Source organism: Chelonoidis abingdonii, chromosome 15, assembly GCF_003597395.2.
Source record: "Chelonoidis abingdonii isolate Lonesome George chromosome 15, CheloAbing_2.0, whole genome shotgun sequence".
In the NCBI taxonomy this organism is placed as follows: Eukaryota; Metazoa; Chordata; order Testudines; family Testudinidae; genus Chelonoidis; species Chelonoidis abingdonii.
In genome coordinates, this window is record NC_133783.1 from 18,549,538 (window position 1) to 18,571,655 (window position 22,118).

Below are 22,118 nucleotides of genomic sequence, written 5' to 3' on the forward strand. Positions count from 1 at the left end.
TTCTTGATAATGGGTGCTTTAGAAATATACAGATCAGAGTGATGAACAATGGATCTAGAGGTGGTGTTTAAGATGTTTCTGATATCTCAGGGTTTGGCTACACTTGCAGGTGTGCAGCGCTGGGAATTAAAGCTGTCTTCGTACAGCTGTGTAGGGAAAGCACTGCAGTGTGGCCACACTGACAGCTACCAGCACTGCAGTGTGACCACACCTGCAGCATTTGCAGCTGTGTTGGGAGTGGTGCATTATGGACAGCTATCCCACAGAGCACCTCTTCCCATTCTGGCATCGTGGGAAGGGGATGGAGCATGCGGGTCATTCTGCATCGCTTCACATCCCAGCAATCCCTGTGTTTCCCTCAACATTTGGTGCCATCTTGCATCTTTCAACGGTTTCTGTGCAGCGCGATTCTGAGTTCCGTTTCAGTTTGCGGGAAATGGAGCCTGAACTGCTGAGGAATACGCTGACGAGTCTCGCCAGCACATCACGTCTGGCAGTTGAGCTATTCCTTAAGATCCAAAGCGACAATAAGGAGTCCGAGGATGATAGCGAGTCGCGTAATGCGTATGACACGTATTTGCTTGTGGCATTCACAGACATGCTCAGCACTGTGGAACGCCGTTTTTGGGCTCGGGAAACAAGCACTGACTGGTGGGATCACATCATCATGCAAGTCTGGGATGACAAGCAGTGGCTGCAGAACTTTCAGATGAGAAAAGCCACTTTCATGGGACTGTGTGAGGAGCTCACCCCCACCCTGCGGTGCAGGGACACGAGATTGAGAGCTGCCCTGCCGGTGGAGAAGCAGGTTCAAAAGTTTCAGCCATGGAGCGTGGGCATGGCGCTTGTGCAAGTTTGATTGGTGGAAGCCACTGGGTTCTTGTCCAGTCAGGCTAACGCACTCGCCAGTGGCCGCGAGGGTGGGGAGACCATTGCAATGCAACACAGGCAAGCTGCCATATGGACAAGGTGGAATCTGCTTGCGGATAAGAAGACCTCCCGTGCTTTCCCAGGTGACCCGCACAGCACGATATCTTTCCAGTATACTCCTGTGAAAATGTTGGGATAGTGTTCATTGTAGGATGCCCCCTGCAGCTGTTTGTTTTCCCCACAACAGAAACCCAGTAACCCTTAACCAGTTCCCCCTTACTCCCCTTTCGGGACTCCTGTGGTTATGTGCACTTTTTGTTATGGGAAAGATTATGCTATTGTGAAGAGTTACTGTGGGGGGAATAACTCTGTCTGGTATACCAAACAATGCTGCCTCTGTATTAAAGTTATTGTTGCTTGTTGGCTTTACCAGTTGCATCTTGAGATCTCGGCTTGATCCGTGTATCATGGCTGAGAGACTACAAACACCTCTGAAGAAGCTGCGGAACAAGCAAAAAGACTACTGCAAAAAGTTATTGCAGCAATCTCTCACAGAGAATCAAAAAGCGCACGGAACATGGAGGGAAAAGGAAGCAGGATCGCGCCAGAAAAACGCAGTGCAGAGGAGAAAAGCACCAAGCAGCTTGATAGGCATCCTGGACGTGCCAAGCGGACTCTATCCCAGGCGCTCGGTAACCAGGCAGGTGGAAGCACCATACTGTGCCCGCCTCCCCCTACCCCCACCGCCCTAGTCCCAAAGTCTTTCCCTTTGTGCCCTCATGTCACTCAATAACCCCTTTCCCCAGCCATTCCATTCTTACACACAAACGCCTCCAACCTGTACGCGTTCACAAGACAGCCCCTGAGACTACGACCCTTACGCCACTGCCTCAACCCCCATCACCAATGCAGTAAGCATCCTTGAGGTGCAGCAAGTCATGCACAAGCACGCCAGAAACAGGACATATTCAAGCCTGTGATTGTACAGTTCCCCACCCACCCCCTCTGCCCTTTTAGGTTCCAATCGATGTTGTGGTCTGTCAATAAAGTAATTTGTCTTTTCAGTAAATGAATCTTGGCTTTGAAAAGAGCCTTTATTATGCAGAAAGATCAAACAGTACTTTAGCCCAGAAAAGAAAGGCACTGCAAATCAGCTTAGGAAACAGCAGATTCCTACTAACCTTGTAGCCATGGCACTCACCCCGTGTGCAAGGCACAAACATTACTGTTGGTTTCAACCTCAGATTCCTCCCTCAAGGCATCCTCTCATTCTTGCAGCCCTGCGGGCCCTCTCTAGAGCCCTGGCTCTCTGGCTGTGCAAATTCAGCCCCAGGCATTGAACCTCAGGAGGTCCATGCTGACTGAATCTTTCACCCTTCCCTTCACAAATATTATGAGGGTACAGACACGGATATACACTGCGGATTGCTGCTTTCCCCAAGTCCAGCTTCCCCATTGACAGAGATGCAGAGCCCCTTTAAACGAGCCAAAAAGCACACTCACCAGTCATTCGGCACTGAAAGGCTCAGCCTGTAGTGAACTGTTCCTTGCTGCTGTAAAGGCTCCCTGTGGTACGTGTTCATAGCCATGCATTAACGGGGAAGGCGGAGTCTCAACGGATCACAAGGGCATTCGACGATACCCTACTGTTGGATCTGGGGAAAAAGTCCCTGGCCTGCATCTTCCTGAACAGGCCAGTGTTAACCAAAAGATGCGTGCATCATGCACCTTTGCTGGCTAGCCTGTGTTAATGTCAATGAACGCCCAGTTTGATCCACAAAGCAACTGGAAAATGCATAGAGAAATACAACCTTTTTTCCTTATTAACGTATTCGATGCTAGTGGGGTGGTCCAGAATAGAATATGCGTCCATCTATCGCCCCCCATTTGTGCAAATGCCATCCACAATGTCCTGCAATGTTCCCCAAGCAAGTCCGGTCTTCTTAGCACGGATTTGATTAATGGCCCTGCAAACTTGCTAACGACGCGTTAGCCTGACTGGACAAGGACCACAGTGGCTCTCCTAATAAACTTGCGCAAGCGCATTGCCACGCTCTGGCTGAAACTTTTGAAGAGATTACCGAGGCTGATTACCGCGACATGATAGACCACATCAATGCGCTGTTCTGCATCTAGGCATGCATGCATGCAGCCCTAACCCTCCCTCCTCTCCCGGAAAATTTCAATCCTGAGAATAAAAGCCACTTACCAGGAACCCACTCCTCTGTTTGTCCTCCACCAAGTACCGGCTGCTGCGACTGGCTAGCTTCCTCCTGACTTGAGAAGAGCTCCTGGCTGCATGCCTCCTGGGACTCTGGGGGGTCTCCCCCCACCCCAGTACCCTCATTCTCGCTTTCCTCCTCCTCCTCCCACTCTGAAGTGTCCATCATGGTCCTCAGAGTGCAGGTGGGGTCACCCCCAAATATCGCGTTCAGCTCTTTGTAAAAATGGCAGGTCGTGGGGGCAATGCCAGAGAGGTGGTTTCCCTCGCGGGCTTTGCAGTAGGCACTCCGCAGCTCCTTCACTTTAACCCTGCACTGCAGCACGTCCCAGTCATGGCCCCTTTCCAGCATGGCCTTTGATACCTGCCCAAAGGTATCATAATTCCTACAGCTGGAGCGCAGCTGGGACTGCACAGCTTCCTCCCCCCAAACACTGATGAAGTCCAGCAACTCGCCATTGCTCCATCCTGGGGCTCATTTGCCGCGTGGAGGCATGGTCACCCGGAAAGATTCACTGATAGCACTCCACAACTGGCTGAGCGAACAGGAAGGGGATTTTTAAAGTTCCCTGGGCATTTAAAGGGTGGGTCTGACGGTTGATCACCTGAGGACAAGGCAGTAGAGTTCAAACTGATGAGCAGACTGTCTGAACAGGCATTCTGGGATACCTCTGAATACCTCTGGAGGCCAATAACAGCGCTTTTGGTGGCCACACTGGCAGAGCAGCACTGCATCAGCAGCACTATAGTCTTTATTCCTCAGGTCGAGGTGGAGCACAACCAGCGCTGTAGCCAGGGAGATACAGCGCCGTATGTGCCTTGCAAGTGCAGACGGTGAGTTGCAGCGCTGTAAAGCCACCACCAGCGCTGCAACTCTCCAGTGTAGCCAAGCCCTCTGTGTGTATGTCATCTGGTGTCAGACACAGGGAATTAGAACTTCTCATGAGAACTGTGCATTTTATCAATTTCACCTACTGACGCAAGTTTAGCCACTAGCTATCCTTTCAATTCAATACCTGACTACAGACCCCGAGAAAAGTCAGTAATTATTATTCGTATTGCAGTAGCACCTGGTGACCTGGCTGTGCTAAGTGCTATACAAACACATGGTAAGAGACACAGCCCATGACCCAAAAAGCTTATAATCTAAAAAGACAAGACCAACAAAGGGTAGGAACGACGAAGAACTGTGCTCCTCAAACACTCACTTGGGGAACTACGACACAGGCTGATTAAGAGACTTGCATAAGTCACATAGGAAGTCTCTGCAGCAGAACCAGGAACTGAAGCCAGGTCTCCTGAATTCCAGTGCAGTATCTTAACTACAAGATCAACCTTCTCCCTCATTCTTGTCATCACTACCTCTACAGATTGTATGTGATCAAAAAGGAACTCAGTCATAAGTGGAAAGTGAAACTGAACCTTACTTTGGCTACAATATCTATGTTCTCTCAATAAAAAGCTAAGAGCCTGAATTGCCACTCACTCACACCCATTTAACACCAATGTAATTCTGTTGAAGTCAACAGAGTTATTCTTGATGTACACTTCGAGAGGGTGCTGTTAGTTTCTATAAACTGAGCCCTTGGAAATCAGCAGCCTGGTCACTTAGAACACTCAGGGCCCTTGCTGTGGTTAGAGTAGGAGGGACTTGAGTAGTTTGGGTTTGGAAGAGGTGAAAGGATCACTTGTACCTCCAGGGAGCCTGATGAGCTAATGGAGGTAATCAGCGCACCAGCTGGATGCCCTGAGAAGACTGCAAGCAGTATAAAAGGCCACAAAACTGCTCCTATATGGTGATTTATCCCGAGCATAAACAACAATAAGGACACTTGAGGAAGGTTCTGTAGTGGACTGTTTATACTAGTTAACTCACTCAAGACTGCTTATCCAGGTTTCCAGAAGCTGAAGGGGGAACCCGTTCACATACACAAATACAGATGAGAGGAAAATCTCATCCATGGCTTGACTTGGAAAAAAGATAGTTGTGTCTCAAGTTGATAAAAATAGGTCTAGCAAGTAAGCAAAATTCAGAGAGAATATTTCATCCTGATGAAACAACTGCCCAGTACTTTTGCCCAAGTTATTTCTTTTATCTAATGCTGATTATGCTAGGCAGGCCTGGGTAGTAGCAACCATAGCACCTGTTTTTAAAAGGAATAACTGAACAATGCACTTTTCTGTGTAACTGACATTCTAGTATCCACCATACAGTATAATTGCCTGAAACCTCAGCTCCCACAGAAGCAGAAACCTAAAAGCCACATCCTACTCTTTTATATGTGCACTTTCCAGTGGTGCCAATAGGATTGGTGCTTCTGGCTTAAGGACAGAATATGTTCTACACATTTTCAAACATACCCCGTCAGTTTGGACTTGCATATCTGCGCAGGCAAAAATCTGGATCTGTCTGCACTAATACCATTTTGTCTAACTACTAGTTTTGCATGTAAAAATTCTGTTTGCAAAAGTAGAATATATCCTTGTCAAACTGTAGAAGAGAGTTCTTCCACAAAGTTCTCTTGAGAGCATTTTGAAAATTTGACCTCAAGTGCCAAATTCATCTCTGGTGTAACTCCCCTGTCCTCTAATTATTTAAGCCAGGGACGAATACATTTCTAATGTCTGCTAAACAAATCATCCATTTTTCTTCTGCAGTGATAGTCAAAAATGTTATGGAAAAAGATGGTCACAAAGTATTATGAAGGAAGAGAGTTTAATATAACTAGGCTTCTAATGAAATTTTCAGCTTCTGCCCATAAATTCTAAACAATTCTATAATTTTAGTTACATTAAAATATGTTTGTGACATAAATGAGCAATTTTTTCTTTTAGTCAACTCCTTTTTTCCTTTATGGTTACCACTCATCTCCATTGCGGTTAAATATCACTAGAATTCACACAAATTCAGACTGATATTAGATAATGGATAAAAGAACAAAATAATTAATCAAACATTTTTGTATAAAAAAATAAAAAATCCAGATTACAAAGTAGGTAACAGAGGCTGCTCTAACTCACCACACGGACTAAACTGGCCCCTGACCAGACTAGTGAATCTGTACCAAACAACATGTATTAACACCAATTAAATGTTAAATTTCACCTTTTATAAATCATACATATATATAAAAGCTGATTTCAGTCCCAATACACACAGGTCAAGAAGGAACTATTATCAACGGATTAGATTCTGATCTCATTTGTCCCGGTTTAAATACAAAGCAATCCCACTGAAGTCAACAAAGATACTTTGGATCTATACCAGTGCAATGAGAGCAGAATCTGGTCCAGTAAAAGTAAATAGTGTTGGCAGTTACTGGTTCTGTCAGTAACAAGTGTGGACTGAAGGGTTTGTTTGTTGATTTATATGCTGCCAGCTCTATTCACTTTTGTTATAACTCTTGCAAACACAGTTCCCCGGTATCCCTCCAAGGCCTTAATTTAAAATGGATCCTGTTTCAATGGCAGACCGGAACAGGTTACTTATCCCCATTAGTTCATTTTGCTAACAAGCATCACTCTGACTAGGGAAGACAGAAAATAGAAATGTGTTTATACCAGTATTTACACACAACAAAATGAAAAGAATCCAATATCAGACAAACAAAATGTACTGAATATGTCCTAGTACTAAAAACAAAGAAGATAATCCCTTTCTTCAGTCCTCTCAATGCTAATAGATAGAGGCTTGCGTAATAAACAAACAATCTGATCTCTCCAGCAGTTACTCCAGCCTCAAAACTTCAAGCCATGTTTTCTCCAAGATATTTACCTCAATGGCGCTCACATGATCTGTGGGATTCACAGATCCCTAATACTGTTTCTTCAGAGCTCACTCTCTGAGCTATAAGAAAAATCCACCTTTAGCTCCAGCAACTGGCCAATTTAACCTGCCACCAACCAGTTCCCAATTTTAGAACTCAAAGGCATATATGAATGCAACCAAAGAGTTTCCATGGCAACTCCCAATGTCACCTCTGTAAATATTACTGCCAGTGGACACGGACCCCACTCAGATGACAGGAATATTAACCTCTGTGATATTGGCCCAAGTCAAGTGATTGATGACAGAAAATAAAGATGGGTCTCTAACCAGCACTCCTGTGTGTCACTCATTTATTACAAATGTAATGACTACTGAGTGTAGCATTTATTACTGGGCACTGTGTTACCCTCCACATCATCCAGCTAGTAGAGGGTTTCTCTAATCCTCAGAGTCCAGGAAAAGGAAAGGTGTCTGGAGAGGGCTGACAGCGAGGTGAGAGCAGGAACAGCAGACTGCAGGTTGCTGCAGTAGCAAGAGAGCTAGTGGGCTAAGAAAGCACAGCAGGGGAATCCAGAGCACTGGCCTGCAGGCAGGAGGCCAGCATGAGACACATTACAAGAGACAAAACTCTTGCCTTGATACCCCAGTACTGAGCTGCCCACAGGGGCTGGGTTAGGAACAATTGTTTTGGTCATTGATTGTAATTGCACATAGGGTACGTGCACCTTTTATTTCTGCAACCCACTTACAGAAAAAAAAAATGGTGCAACTGTTTAAGGCAGTGGTTACCAAACTTGTTCCGACGCTTGTGCAGGGAAAGCCCTTGGCAGGCAGGGCTGGTTTGTTTACCTGCTGCGTCTGCAGGTTCGGCCAATAGCGGCTCCTAGTGGCCACATTTCACTGCTCCAGGCCAATGGGAGCTGCTGGAAGCGGCGGCCAGTACGTCCCTCAGCCCACACCGTTTCCCGCAGCCCCCATTGGCCTGGAGCAGCGAGCCACAGCCAGTGGGAGCCGAGATCAGCCAAACCTGTGGATATGGCAGGTAAGCAAACCAGCCTGGCCCACCAGGGGCTTTCCCTGCAGAAGCAGCGGGACAAGTTTGGGAAACACTGGTTTAAGGAAAGCCAGAGAGAGCTACAGTGAGTAGAGCTGAGTGCTTGAAGCAGCTACAGTGCTGGCTCCACATTCATGATGCAGCCAGTGTGCTAGCAGACTATCAACCCACAACACTCGCAGCAACCCCCTGCAGTGGAATCGGTTGCAGAACTTCCAGTGTCACATTCTGTATTACCTTGCACCTTATGTAGTCATCTTTACACCTGCACAAATGGAGAGTAAAATTTGACCTTACTGACTTAGCAGCATTTTACACTATATAATGTAAATTATGCAAATGATTCCACATGGTGCAAGGAAGTGGAGAATCCAGACCCTTGAATATTGCAGAGTACCAGCTCTCCTACAAAGGGCCCAACGGAACCATTCTTACACCAAGTAATACCTGATTTTCAGAGAAAAACTTGTCACATTGCAATGCAGTGCTTTCTGAAAAGAATTCATACCTCTTTCTACTAGAATTTGTGCCGGTATTTTCCCAAAATAGAAGATTCTGGTTCCTAAGAGACATATTTTCAAAGCTTAGAGTGAGAGATGTATGTACCAACTATTAATGCGGTCATGATACTCTGGGAAATGGGATAAATGAGGCCCAGGGCCTCTAGTGTCAATCACAAGTACCTCAAATGAAGTCCACAGAGTTTCACAAGCATGACTCTGGTGTGAGTAAGGAGAATCTGATCACCATTTTTAAAGCAGGGTATTCTCACTTGAATAAAGGGAATAGGACGATACCATTATTTAAATCCTACACCTAGTCGGTGACACAGAAGCAATGGTAGCCCTGTACTTAAAACTTTTCATGAACCAAGAACAAATGTAAAAACCTACAGGCCTGATCCTATGCCACTGAAATCCATTGCAAAACTACTGTCGACTTCAATGGGAGTAGAATCATGTCCTATAGTAACACAAATGTATTTCTATATTGCAGGTCTCTGAAAGCACGCAAAGTATACGCTCTCTTCCTGACGTGAGTGTTAATGGGAGTAACATACATGGACTGCAAATGTTGGCAGTTGATGAGAATTATGAAGCAAGTCCTAGTGAGTGCTCAATGGCGCCTTTCCTTGGATATTTAGAGCAAAATCTTGTCCTGTCATTTGAAGGTGAGTTGTGGGAGAGAGGGAAGAGACCTGCTTTTCCCCTAGCTCACTCGCCGGGCAATACTTTCTTATTAACACATCATTCTGCACCATCAAAGTCAACTGGAGTTTGTCAATTGATTTTAAAGGGAGCAAGATCGGGAACTAGATGAGGGGTCCACCAAATAAAGCTGCTGAATGAAATTGTCAGATCTAAGGAGGCATGGCTTAGAAAACTGCCGATGTGACCAGCCTCTCAGCCCACTTCTAGGGCTGCTGTTCACAGCAAGCGCTATGTGGTAAATCACACTGCTTCTTCCTTTTTAAAGCAGCAGTTAGCACTACTGCTGAACACATTATACTCAGTCAGCCTCACTGACCCATCCTACCTCCACAGCGTGTGTAAACCCCTGATGCTAAAAAAGTGTCATTGCTCTATGTATATCACTAGGATCTGAGTTAAGAGCTTTTGTACATAAAATCTATTTCTGTAAATGACTCCTATACATTATATTACTTCTGAATGCATCTACGTAAACTAAATATCATCTGGTTTAAATGCAGCCGGCAATAAAGAGGCACAAGGGAAAAATCAAAAGCAGACATAGTACTTTTTTTATTATTATTAATTGTGTCTTTACTACTGTCAATTACAAGACCAAAAAAGTGTCTCTCGTTATTATGGTGTGCAGCACACTGCAAGATGATCCAATTTAATTAGATGAATTCCCATTTGTTTCTAATTACATTCTTCATAAAACTGTATCTGGACACATTCCTGTTGATATATTTTTTATTTAGATGATTATGCAGCAGTAAGCAAGGAGGAGAATATAGCTTTTTATGGTCTCAAAGATTCATGCAAGTTTCTCTAGTTTTGATAGTATCTGAACACCCAGTAAAACTAACGTCAACTAAAAGAACACTTTACCAATTCCATGGATGCATGCCACAGGCTTAGGCTGCAAAATTCAAAATGAAACTTACTCAGTGATCATGGATCTTGGAAGAACTAATAAATCCTTAACTAAGCATCCAAACCTCTGACTAGTTACATATCTGCTTCCGGCTGTATCTTCGGGGCCATGTAAATCTCATAGCACATTTCTTTCCATATTTACCTAGCATTTGTTATTATGGCTTTCCCAGGTCACAGGACTTTTGGTGTTTGCCAGAGAAAACCTCTGCTAGCTTTGCATTAGTTCTGTTCTGCTCTCATTTCAACAGAACATCGATTCCTCATCAGGGTGATATATTGATATTAACAGTGAGAGATTAAAATCCATTAAATATTGAGTTTCTGGATGTGCAGACATCCATTTCTCATAAAATGGAACCATTACTTCTACCTTCATTTTAGATTTTTACTGTGCTGTAACAAGCTAACCATGTTGGGCCTGATTTTCAAAAGAGATCAGCTCCCATATAGGCACCTAAATAAGAGCCAGATTTTCAAGAATGCTCAGCTCTCAGCAGCTCCCACTGTGACACTTGCAGACAGATTTTCAAAAGAAATAAGGACCCAGTGTGCTGAGCACTCTTGAAAACATGGTTTATTTTGGTGCCTCAATGGGCTCTGAGCTCCTTTGAAAATATGGCCTATTGAGACTAACCCTCATGTGAGTAGTCCTGTTGAAATAAAGGTCCACTAAGTTACAAGGACACTCACGTGAGTAAAGATCAGAAAGTCTTTTCCCAGGAAGTAGTTCTTGGGCATATAATGGCAGTGCTGTGAAAGACTGTTGAACTACAGAACTGAGTTCATCTTTACAGCAGTGATGCAGGCAAAGCAACCCCTATTTCTAGAAGTCCTCTGAAATATCTTGTTGAACAATGCAATAGTATTCTCCAGGACCCACGTTTTATATCTAAACACCTCATATTTATGATCACCTATGTAATCTGCCCATCTTTAAATACAAAAAGGACACTGCACAACCTTTGGAAAGTGACAGAATTTCACCTGAAAGTTCTTTCCCTAAAGAAAGAGGGCTATTTTTCCCCTTTCTCCCATATATTTTCTCTATTCACTGTCTCATTCAAATAAGGTATTACCTGGTAAAGCTTAAGCATCAAATTGTGTCAGCATCACTGCAGTGCTGTGGGGCAGATCCCACACCTGCTTTTATGGCTGGCGACATTCTTCCTACAAGCAGAACACCTCCAGGATCTATGAGGCAGAACATGAAGGTGCAGCAATGGTTAAATACTTTTAAAGGAGCCTGCATTTCCCCCAGAACCAGTCCTCGACTGTCACAGTAAAGAATGGTGGGGCAGGACCTCGATTGCCTTATTGTATATCACAGCAGTCTAACACTCTTCTCTAATGTAATCAGAGATATTATGCCTGATTCTGATCTGACTTTCTCCAGTGAAATCAATGGAGCTAAGCTTATCTGAGATCAGAATGGGGCCCATTCTCTCTCTTAAGTCATGCACTAAGGACCATCCTTAATGAGCTACACTCACCTTCCTCCTCTAAATCACAAGTCCTGCTGTAGGCTGTTCTGTAACAAGCTGTCAACATAGCTCTCACTACTGATGTGTTTTATATAGAAGTTAATTGTGCCTTTAATTCAGAGGTCACAACAAATGATGAGCATAACAAAGTGTGAATTATGTGGCTGATGATATACAGGATGTACATGAGTGAAGCAGTGGAAGACATGTGGAAATCTTGATATATATGTAAGATCTGTCTGAAGTCTGATATATGAACTCAATTCATGCCTTTTGATTTCAGTGCAGTTACATAGGGGAGAATATGTCCTGCTTAATTTCCTCTGTTTCCCCAGTGCTATGTACATTTTCCTAAAAATAACTGATAACTGACTTTCTTTGACTTTGATACACAAATTGGGTGAGGTAATATATTTTATTGGCTCAACTTCTGTTGGTGAGAGAAACAAGCTTCAAGCTAAACAGATCTTCTTCTTCTCTGCAAACCATTACTAGAGAGACAGCAAATATTATGGAAATGTTGTTGGCTGTCTCTCTTTTTAGTCTTGATCTCCTAATCTGAAGCATATTTGGCTAGCGTCCATAGTCATCCATTCGACTGGCGGCTGCTTTTTTTAAAAAGTTGTGTTGCCTTACAAATTCATTGACAGGAATATTGCTAAAAAAAAACCTCAGCTTTCTAAACAGATATCACTTTGCTGTGCATAAAACACAGATCTGCAATCCTCAACAATGTGAAAAATTGTCTAAATTTTAAATCATTTATCCAATGATTTAATACCTTGTGAGATGGTCCAGTGTTGTGACATTTCATTAACCATAGGTAACAACTGACATTATACAATGAAATGTATGTTCATTCATGGTCATTGATCTACCTGACCATTACCCATATCTATAACTTCTATGAGCTGATCACACCTTTAGTAGTTAATCAGTGTCAGAACAAGTTAACAGGAACGGGAAAGAGGTCCTAGAAAACGGTAGCAGTCAGTGAGTGATACTTCAGGAACACGGGGGAAGTTCTAAAAGAGGGTGGCAGTATGGAAAAGAGAATTTGAGAGAGAGAAACTGGCAGTCTTTGTGAAGGGCTTTGAAAAAATAGAGGAGGAATGGCAGAAAGAGGATGGGAAAATTCAGAAGAAGGATGGTAACAGCTGTAAAAGCATGCAATGCACATCTAAGTAGGATCTATGTCTCATGGAGGAGGAACAGAGCAGGAAACCAAGACTGGAGCCTGATTCTGATGTGAACCACACTGGTTTTACAGATCCTGGCCATCACACTGACAATGCAAAGCAGTCAAGTGCCCTGGACATTCCCACTCCATGAAAGTAGGCTGCAAAGTCTCTCTCTTTTCCCCCTACATTCAAGGTGGGTGAGGACTGGTGAAGAAATCAGCTTTGAAGTAGAAAGTGGGATTTGTTTATTCTGTTGGTTTGGCTGAATGGCTTGATTCTATTATGGGTTGGACTTTTATATTAATGTTCTGAAAATATCTCTGTGATATATTTTATTTGATGTACATGCATCATAAACTATTGGAAAGACACTGTGTGTCTTTAATATATTTATTTCAGTTTCTAACAAATAAAAATATTAAGCATCAAGAGGTGACCAATTGTAGAAAGTAAAATTTATCATCAATATGGCCTGGGAATCCCATGCAACTGCTGCTGCAAAGATCAGGCATTATAAAATGGTAACAATAAACAAAGAATAATAATAATAATAATAATAATAATAATATACACTTTTGTAGCGCCTTTCATCCAAAGAGCTCACTGGAATTTACAAGTCTCACTTAAGGTTTACAACCTCTCTGTAAAGTAGGTGTCATCCAACGACCCCTTGATGCCATATTAATTTGGCAGAGGACACAGAAGGTGCATAGAGTTTTACAAGGATTCCATGGGTTGGATATCTGCATAATAGTTCACCAAAAGGAGGCACGTCAGGTCTCTACCAAGAGCCAATATCCCACTGGTCATCATAACCATAATGAAATGTATGCAGAGACAATATTTAAGAAGTATCTATATGTATATCTGTATTGAAAATTATGGTCTTACGGTCTTGGAGTTAAGGCAGGTCACCAGGAGGTGACGTATCTCTGAAATGTTCCTTTCACACAGAAGGTAACCAATACCCATGTCTTTGTCTGGACATTTGTGTACTGTGTGCCTCACACTGCAGCCCTATGTGTATAGGCAGCCAGGTGTGGACTGAGTGACTGTGAAATCTACAAGAAGAAATCTACAGGAAGAAACAAATAAGGAGGTGTCCTGTATGTTAATAAAGACAAAAGACATGTCTGCTGTTTCTTGGAGTGCAATGAGTCACAATGAGTTCTTCACTTAGAAGGCAAACCAACAGTGAGTTTGTCTCAGGAAAGGAGAATCACAGGCAGCCTGACCGAAAAGCACTGCAAGAATTTTCAGTGAGCAACATTCTACAAACCATGAGAGTATCTGGTTAATTAAGTATAAGCTCCAGAATGCATACGTCTACATAATACCACTTGATTCTCTATGCGCTGTTAAATAAACTGAGGCTTGATTTCACTATAAATAGATCTAAGTGCTGTTTGTTAAGTAGAGCAGTGATCTGAGGTCAAGTGGTAAGCTGAGGTGTACTGTTTATTTGGAAGCAGTGAATCTGTGAATACTGTGAGCGTCCAATGGACACTCCAGACGTTCAGAGGGCTTGAGGGTTGGAATATGCCCATCACTAACCTGTGGAGTGATAGTAGGGCCTCCAAGACCTAGATGAAAGTGCTTGTGTTGCCTGTGGACAGTGGCGTTGTGGAGCTGACCCATGGCAGACACAGGACAAGGCTTCCTTGTGCTAAGGACAGGTGGTAGCAAGGTGCCTCACAGCCTTGGGTACCCCAGGAAGCATCACAGTAGGCAAGTATTGGTAGGGTGACCAGACATCCCAATAAACTCAGGACTGTCCTGATTTTTAGGCATTCATCCCGCGTCCCAACCGATAGCTGATCGAGACACAATCTGTCCCGATATTTTGCGGCACACACAACCCCCCCTTTTTTTTTTTGGCTCCGCCGGCAGCATTCAATTTTGTTTGTTTGTTTTTTGCTCTGCTGGTGACCTCCCCCAGCCCCCATGTGTCCTGATATTTTCTTCCTCTTATCTGGTCACCCTAAGTATTATACACAGCTTTACAGACTGATAAAGTGAAGTACAGAAAGGTTATATCAGTAGCTGAGCTAACCAATTCCTTCCTTATACCAGACACATTACTCAGACTTCTTAAATGACTCTATGAACTTGGCATCTCTACTCCAGTGAAACTGTTTCACCTGGCAACACACAACAGGAACCGATGTGTAGAAGAGTAAGCAGTCAAGCAATTATCTATGAGCATAAAATGTGATCGCTGAGAGAGTAAATGTCCAAACAAATGTTTGTCCTGAGTTCGCATGTCTATGACTGAAGGGATCTGTCATTAATATTGTGCTCTTGGCTGGAGTAACTGCTAAAAAATCATTGCTTTTACACCTCAATAATTGTTTGGTCCTATAGAATAGAGCTGAGTAGAAGGGGAGCTTCAGTATGGCATGTACCAACCCTTTTGGCTTCTAGCAGAGTTCCACATGCCAACCAACTTTCTGATGAATGGATTGTCTGCTTAGTAACCCACGTACTATAAATACAGACAGAAAGGATCTAATGCCTGCCACCATGTATCTCCTAAACACAAAGAAAGAAAGATGCCTGTTCACAGGCTGTAGGGACTCTGGCAGATATCTAAACTCACAATCTATAACAGGTTTCAGAGTGGTAGCCGTGTTAGTCTGTATCAGCGAAAACAATACGGAGTCCTTGTGGCACCTTAGAAACTAACAAATCTATTTGGACACAAGCTTTTGTGGGAAGATGTGGTTTCCAACCCATGAAAGCCTATGCCCAAACAAATTTGTTAATCCATAACAGCAATTCAAACACCAACAAACTGGTGACCACTTTTCCCCCTCCCCAACAAAACAACCAATCAATCAGGCAGTCGCGAGATTTTTAGGGGGGGGGGGGGGGGCTGTCACCCTCCACCCCAAACCCCGCTTTGCCTCCAGCATTTATAATGGTGTTAAATATATTAAAAAGTGGTTTTAGTGTATAAGGGGGGTTGCACTCAGAGGCTTGCTGTGTGAAAAGCGTCATCAGTACAAGAGTCTGAGAACCCCTGCCATACACAATGCAATACCCCAGGCAGGACAGACACTATACAACTTATTGCTAAAATCATATCTCATTGAGTAAATGTATCACTTGTCCACAAAACATGTTCTTCATTTTTAAATTAAATTGTTAAATTTGACAAGCTGTATCCACTGGGTTCTTATTCAATGTAATAATGACTCTTAAAAACAAACTTTGTATTTGTGGATAATCTAAGCTTTATACCCAGATGCACAGACACTCTTTTCTCAACCTATGTATTATAGAATTTTTGTTAACATTAGCTTTAATAAAATTTTTACCATTCAGCCAATCTTTGCAGCAAATCAAAATCAGCTTGTCTTTATTATATTCTAAACATACAAATAATTGTTTTTTAATTTAAAAAAACTTTACAATATTCACTAGACAGAAGATATATTCTCCTGTTCACGTGTAATGCCAAGAAGGTAATGAAACAAATATTAGTACAAATGTGTTCACTGGAAACACATATACTTTATGCCTGTTACCAAGTTGTGCAATACAATTACAACAACTTTGTCAGGGGCTGAGCAAGAAAAGTGCTATCAACACAGGAGTTGTCTCTTATCTTATACGAGACTATATAGGCAGTAATTAATATTTCATGGAAAATAATATGTCATGTGCCACCAAAGGAGATGCAGTACCTTTTTTTACATCAGATTGTGAGACAGTCCCACTTCTGCACCACCATGCCATGACTGGGTAAAAAGACTGCCACTCATCCCCATTCGACAATATTCAGAATCTTCAAAGGTCATAATTTGGAACCGATGTTCTCGTTGATGATTAGCTTCTGTTAATGACAGGCAAACAATTTAATCAGATATAAAAAAAGAGAGTAGAGACACCCATGAACACAAAAGAAAGAAAATGCTTGCAGTCACCAGCTACCTGTACTAAGCAGACAATCAAATTCTCTGAAAGAAGACAAACAGTGTTAGATTTTTTAAAAAAGCAACAAACCTGCAGTTCTTAGCAATAAAGCTTATAGAATAAAATAGTTTCGTTATTACAAATGAATAGAGACTAACAATAATATCTACATAGTGGTTTGCAGAATCACAGCAATTTGCAAACATTAAACGACATATCAACTTTAAATCATTAAATTTCAAAAATGAATTAAAAAGTAATTTCAGGGACTGCACCCTCTCCTGAGTCCTTTGCCAATTTTTCTAAATTTACAATTACATTTTCTTATGTTTAAAAAGAAGAATCTCCCCCGCTATTTTGAGAACGTTACTTTTCCCTTTTGTTTATGTTGTTCGAAGGGACCAGTCCCGCAAATACTTATGCATATTTGTTTGTTTGGACTCTTGATCCTACATTGTGATCCACAAAGGGAGTCTGCTATTAGAAAAACTGATCACAATGCAGGACTAGTGACTAACTGACTACCCAGGGGAAACAGTGCAAGTGATTGTACACAAAGTGTTGTGCATTGCACAGGGTGTATAAACTGAAGAGAGAATATCTGTCAATGTAGGTAAAAAAAAAAGTTCAGACATAAGCGTGATTTTTAAGTTGTTGGTGTCTCTTTAATGAAATAGCTCCTGATCTTACACAACTGCACACAAGAAGACCTCTGACTTGAAGTCAGTAGGACTCTGCACAGGTACTGGGGTACAGCTGCACACAATAACTTGCAGGATTGAGAATTTAAGCCTCATAACACCACTGTGAAACAGATAGATAAATACTATTCCCCCATTTTAGATTGTGAAACTGAGAAAAAGTTTACTGGCAAAAGTTTTAAATAAATGATCACTAATTTTGGGTACCCATCTTGAGATATTTAGGGCCTGAACAATAAAAATCAGGCCCTTGGGTTTCTCAAATTGGACACCCAAATATTAAGACTGCAGCATTTGAAACAAATGCAGAATTCCTAAGTGGGAGAACAGAGAGCTGCTCACAGAAAAACACAGCTTTAATAATAACATGTATATGTTACTAGTCAGTATTGTAAATATTTATGCATATCCAATACTCCCTGATTTTGCCATCACCTGATTGAAAGAACAGGTCTAGACATCACAACTTTGGGACTGCAGCTACGCCCCACTCCCGGGGCTATTGAAAAAAATTGTACCACGGTCTCCCCCTGAGTTTCTGAAGGTATTTATGGCTGTATATATTTCAGGCTGCAACATATCAAGAGAAAGAGCGTACCGTGCACTCAGACAGCTTTAGAGTTTTTCGTTACGGGGGAACCTTTCCTGTGCTGTGTAGCACGTGTCCTGATCTGCACCCCCAGCCCTACAGTGTTCCGATTGCAACAGCAGGGAACACAGGTGGCCGCATTGCTCCCTAAGCGCTTGCATAGTTCTTTCAGCAATTCGGTGCCTGGTGCCTTTTAGGCCCTCGAGGACCACGAGCTCGAAGCCCTCTTCCTGCAGCAGGAAACACACCGGCCCAATCCCTTGGGAGATGTAGTTTTCTCTTTGACCCTGAAAGGCTCCTTACTCTGCAGTGCCTATGCCTGTGAACGCGGCAGCTCAGCAGAGCCAGGCAGTTCCCAGCCTACAGCCCCCCGGCGCTAGCCACGCGTTGCCCATCCGGCAGGGACAAGACTGGGCACTGGGCCGAGCCTACTGGGTAGAGTGGGGACGACTACAAGCCCCATGATGCAAGAGGACGTGCGCGCCGGCGCAGACGGGCGCGCCCTACCCTGGCGTGGGGGTGGGGAGCCCGGCGGAGAGCGGCGCCCGGGCGGGCAGTGACGAGTGCGCGAACCTAGAAGCGACCATGCCCCGGGACAACATGGCCTCCCTGATCCAGCGGGTGGCCAAACAGGCCCGCATCACCTTCCGGAGCCCGGCGCCGGAGCCGGGCTTCAGCGAGAACCTGCACCGGCTGCAGCAGCTGCTGAACGAGGTACGGGCCGATGACCTGCACCTGGTCCCGCGGGGCCCGGCGGCCGTGCGGGACGGGCTGCTCGCGGGCCGGCGGGGCCGGAGAACCGGGGCGGTGCCGCCGGTGAGCTACATGCCATCTGCGCAGACAGGAGTTCAGCTATTGGCGTTCCTGCTGCGGAGCGGGGCCTGCATCCCGCTGCATCGACCACCGGGCTGAACGCTGCTAAAGGTGCTTACGGCGCCTAGCGCATCCGTATGCCACTGGACCCGCTGCCCAACGGCCCGCCCGCGGTCCGCGCCGGCCCTGCTCCGCTCGCGCCAGCTCTGCACGCCCGCCTCGCCGCCCTGCCTGCTCTCGCCGCACACAGACAACCTGCACCAGATCGACGCCGTGGACGGCCCGGCCGCCTTCCTCGACATCCTGGCGCCCCCCTACGACCCAGAGAATGGCCGGGACTGCCACTACTACCGCCTGCTGGAGGCGCCCGCCGCCGAGCCCCACGCCCTGCCCCGCGAGGTGTGGCTGGTGGAGACCCCACAGGCAGCTGATTTCTGGTGTGGCGGAGAGCCCTACCCCGGGCCCAAAGTCTCCCCTTGAAGCCGGTGGAGGAGGGACCATTTCCCCCCACCCCTTCCCACCCACTACTTCTTCCCCGGCAGGGATCGTGTGGGGCCCTCTGGAATAGGGGGCCCCTCCTCCTCCGGCAGGAGGTCGAAGAGCCGCCGGCAGCGGCACGGGAGGATCTGCCTTGTGTCGTGGTTCACTTGAGATGTCGCAGCGGCTACGCTTGCTATACAAAAGCCATAGCCACGATTCCCTTCCCAGCCGCCTTTGAAGTAATGCTAGACACTACAGCAGGCCTGGCTCCTAGTCCTCGGGTGTGGAAAGCCATTACCCAGCCTCCCCGGGGCAGTTGGATGCCTTGGGAGAGTATTTGTGTGCATGTATTGGGCTATCATTTTCTCAGTTCAGCTCATCAGTTCCAACAATGAAGCATCCAGCTGCTGGGGCCATGGGCTGCACTCTTCTAGGGTACTGCTTCTCTACCGATGGATAATTGCAGTAGAAACAACTTTTTATACACAGACCATGCCCAGAGGAGCTGATTGCCACTAAATTAAGGGTGGAAAAATCTTGTGTGTTTCTGCCAATGGTGCACACAAGAGAACAGTTTCTGGGGCAGATTATGGTACCGTTTCCCTGTCCAAATCATCAGAAAAACACCAGCCAATTAACTCGCACAGGAAACCCAAATCATAACCCTGGGTGATTTGGTGTGCTTGATCAAGGCAATTATACAGACTTAGCTGCTTTGTGGTGGCTGAGCATCTCCTATTCCTGGCTAAAGAGAATAGCAATATCCAGCCAGAACTACCACTGATAATGAGAGACTGTATTCGCAGGAAAGCTACAAAACTAAAACCTCTTTGTGCTTATTGCCAAGCTTTTTGAGTGGAGAGCACTAAAGGATCCAGTGGATTTTTTTCTCCTTTTGACTGATGTGAAGACATGCAAAAGTAATGCTGTTTAAACTTCCACACAACTGAATGTTAAAGTAAATACCAGTATTTTGTTTAACCACTTAGGACCACTGTTTAGTTTTTGACACCCCTCTTTCATCTCCCTTACTTCCTAAAGTTAAGAGAATAAATACAATAAAACTTCACTCTTCTATAAGGCATGTTTGTAAGGACTCTGAAAACTCATGAGGTGGTATTTCCAGCCTGTCTAGTCCCACTAACAGTGTCCCCTCAAATGCAGCTTCCCTACTTTGTGGGTAGGAATAGGGAGTTTATCCCCACCACCCAAGGTAATAAACAAATGGGAAATCTTCAGTGTTTGTTGGGGATTGTCTCTGAAATGAGCATCAAGATGATCTATATGGAACTAGCAAGACATTGAACAACTCTTGGGCCAGGAAATGCTCTTAGAATTAACAGTAGCCATTTCTAAGGTTACAGTTCATTATAAATTAAGGTTTGTCACATTATAAAGGGATGTTGTCAGATAAACTACTTTAAATATTCTTTAAGTTACATAAAACATAAGATTAAAACTGAAAACTTGTAAAATTTGGGGTTTTTTGTACATTTCTTTGATTAATGAAAATAGAACAGTCAGCTTCTAATCAATTTCACTTTAAAGTGCTCATGCAGCCCTATGTTAGATAGAAACACTACACAGAAGCTTTTTTTTAAACTTCATTGCTATTTAAATGTTTTGTGGGAATTCTTCTAGCGGTCTTAAAGCTGTATATAAACACAATCCTTTAAATTTGGGACTAGATTTGACCTAAGGACGTCCCTTGAAAGTGAGGCCTACATTGTGATACATAACAGAACATTACAGGCTTTATAAGCCTTGTGTTTTCCCTCTTTATATTGTTTATAAAAATTGCTTTTTCATGATGCTTTTCATAAAGTGTGTAAAGAAAACAGTGAATTTTGCTTTGCTACAGTGTAAGCAGTCCTATAGTTTAGTTTGCCTGTGATAGAGAATATGATCTTTCTAATAATGGAGATACTTTTTCTATTAGTGAAATATTCTGTTTATACTGCAGGGAAAGATTTTATGTGCCTGCATATCTTAATACACACTTTCTACCAGAGACCCAAACTTGAGTAGCCTTGACTCTCCTGGTCTTGGAGTAGTGACTTGACTTAACCACTCCATAATTGATACACGAACCTGTTCTGGAAGTTCTCCCTTGGCTATTTTTTCTTTGCTTTGTGCATTTTAAAAGCAGATTTGTTTTTCCTGTACAGTTGCTTATGTGTGAGTTTTAAAATAATCCTTTTGTGGCTCTGTATTCAACAGTACTTCAAGGAGCTTGTTCTTGCCTGCAAAAGATTGGATATGAAATGCACTGAAACACACACTATATTTTCAAATTTCAGTTTTCTGAAAAACAAATGATGTTATTTTATGCAGTTTTCATTTATTTTTTGGCACTTCAGAGTGCCTGATTTCTACAGCTGCCATACTTGCTTCTCCTGGAATTCCATTGCAGCTCAGCTTTACATAATAAATACGCAGTGAGATCACATGTTCTCTTATATTTAGTGGTAATGCAGTTCTTCAGTATATTATGAGTCTAATTCTCTGTTCTGTAACATTAATGAAGACCTTTTTTTCAGAATTCCTTATGGAATACAGCACGTAGGGTGCAAGCCGCTCTACTGGAAATACCAACTCTTCCAAAGAGAATTTTTATCTCACCCATTTTAGTCTCTCTTGTCTTTCGGCTCTCTCGTTTTGCTGTCAATTTTACACAATATGTAAAAACTAGTCATGATGTTTAATGGGATGTGACTTTAATGCATCTTTAATGCTAGTGATCCCTTACATTGCAGGATGTTCTGGCAACAATCACAGCAGAAGCTTTATTAAAGTGGAGCTAAAAGGACCAGTATTAAAACAAGTCCTAGTCCTGTTGGTGTCCAGGAAGAAACAAACAACTAAGATGTATTAAAGAAAAGACTTTTTGTTTATCAGGTTTTGCAACCTTCATA

General features: G+C 43.6%; 1 protein-coding gene and 1 long non-coding RNA gene across 2 annotated transcripts in view; one reads left to right on the forward strand and one right to left on the reverse strand.

Moving 5' to 3' along the window:
* Positions 1–18,197, reverse strand: part of LOC116822446 (uncharacterized) — a 28,204-nt gene extending 10,007 nt beyond the window's left edge. Inside the window, exons 1-2 of the long non-coding RNA XR_004373155.2 lie at positions 17,920–18,197; positions 16,392–16,540 (exon numbers count right to left, since the gene is read on the reverse strand). This is a non-coding gene — a long non-coding RNA (uncharacterized LOC116822446). The remainder of the gene's footprint in view (positions 1–16,391; positions 16,541–17,919) is intronic.
* Positions 18,198–18,419: 222 nt separating this feature from the next.
* On the forward strand, positions 18,420–19,453 carry ADO (2-aminoethanethiol dioxygenase). Its single transcript, XM_032776345.2, is given in 1 exon segment — positions 18,420–19,453. A coding segment is annotated over 1 exon segment (708 nt). The 5' UTR covers positions 18,420–18,495; the 3' UTR covers positions 19,204–19,453.
* Positions 19,454–22,118: the final 2,665 nt, after the last annotated feature.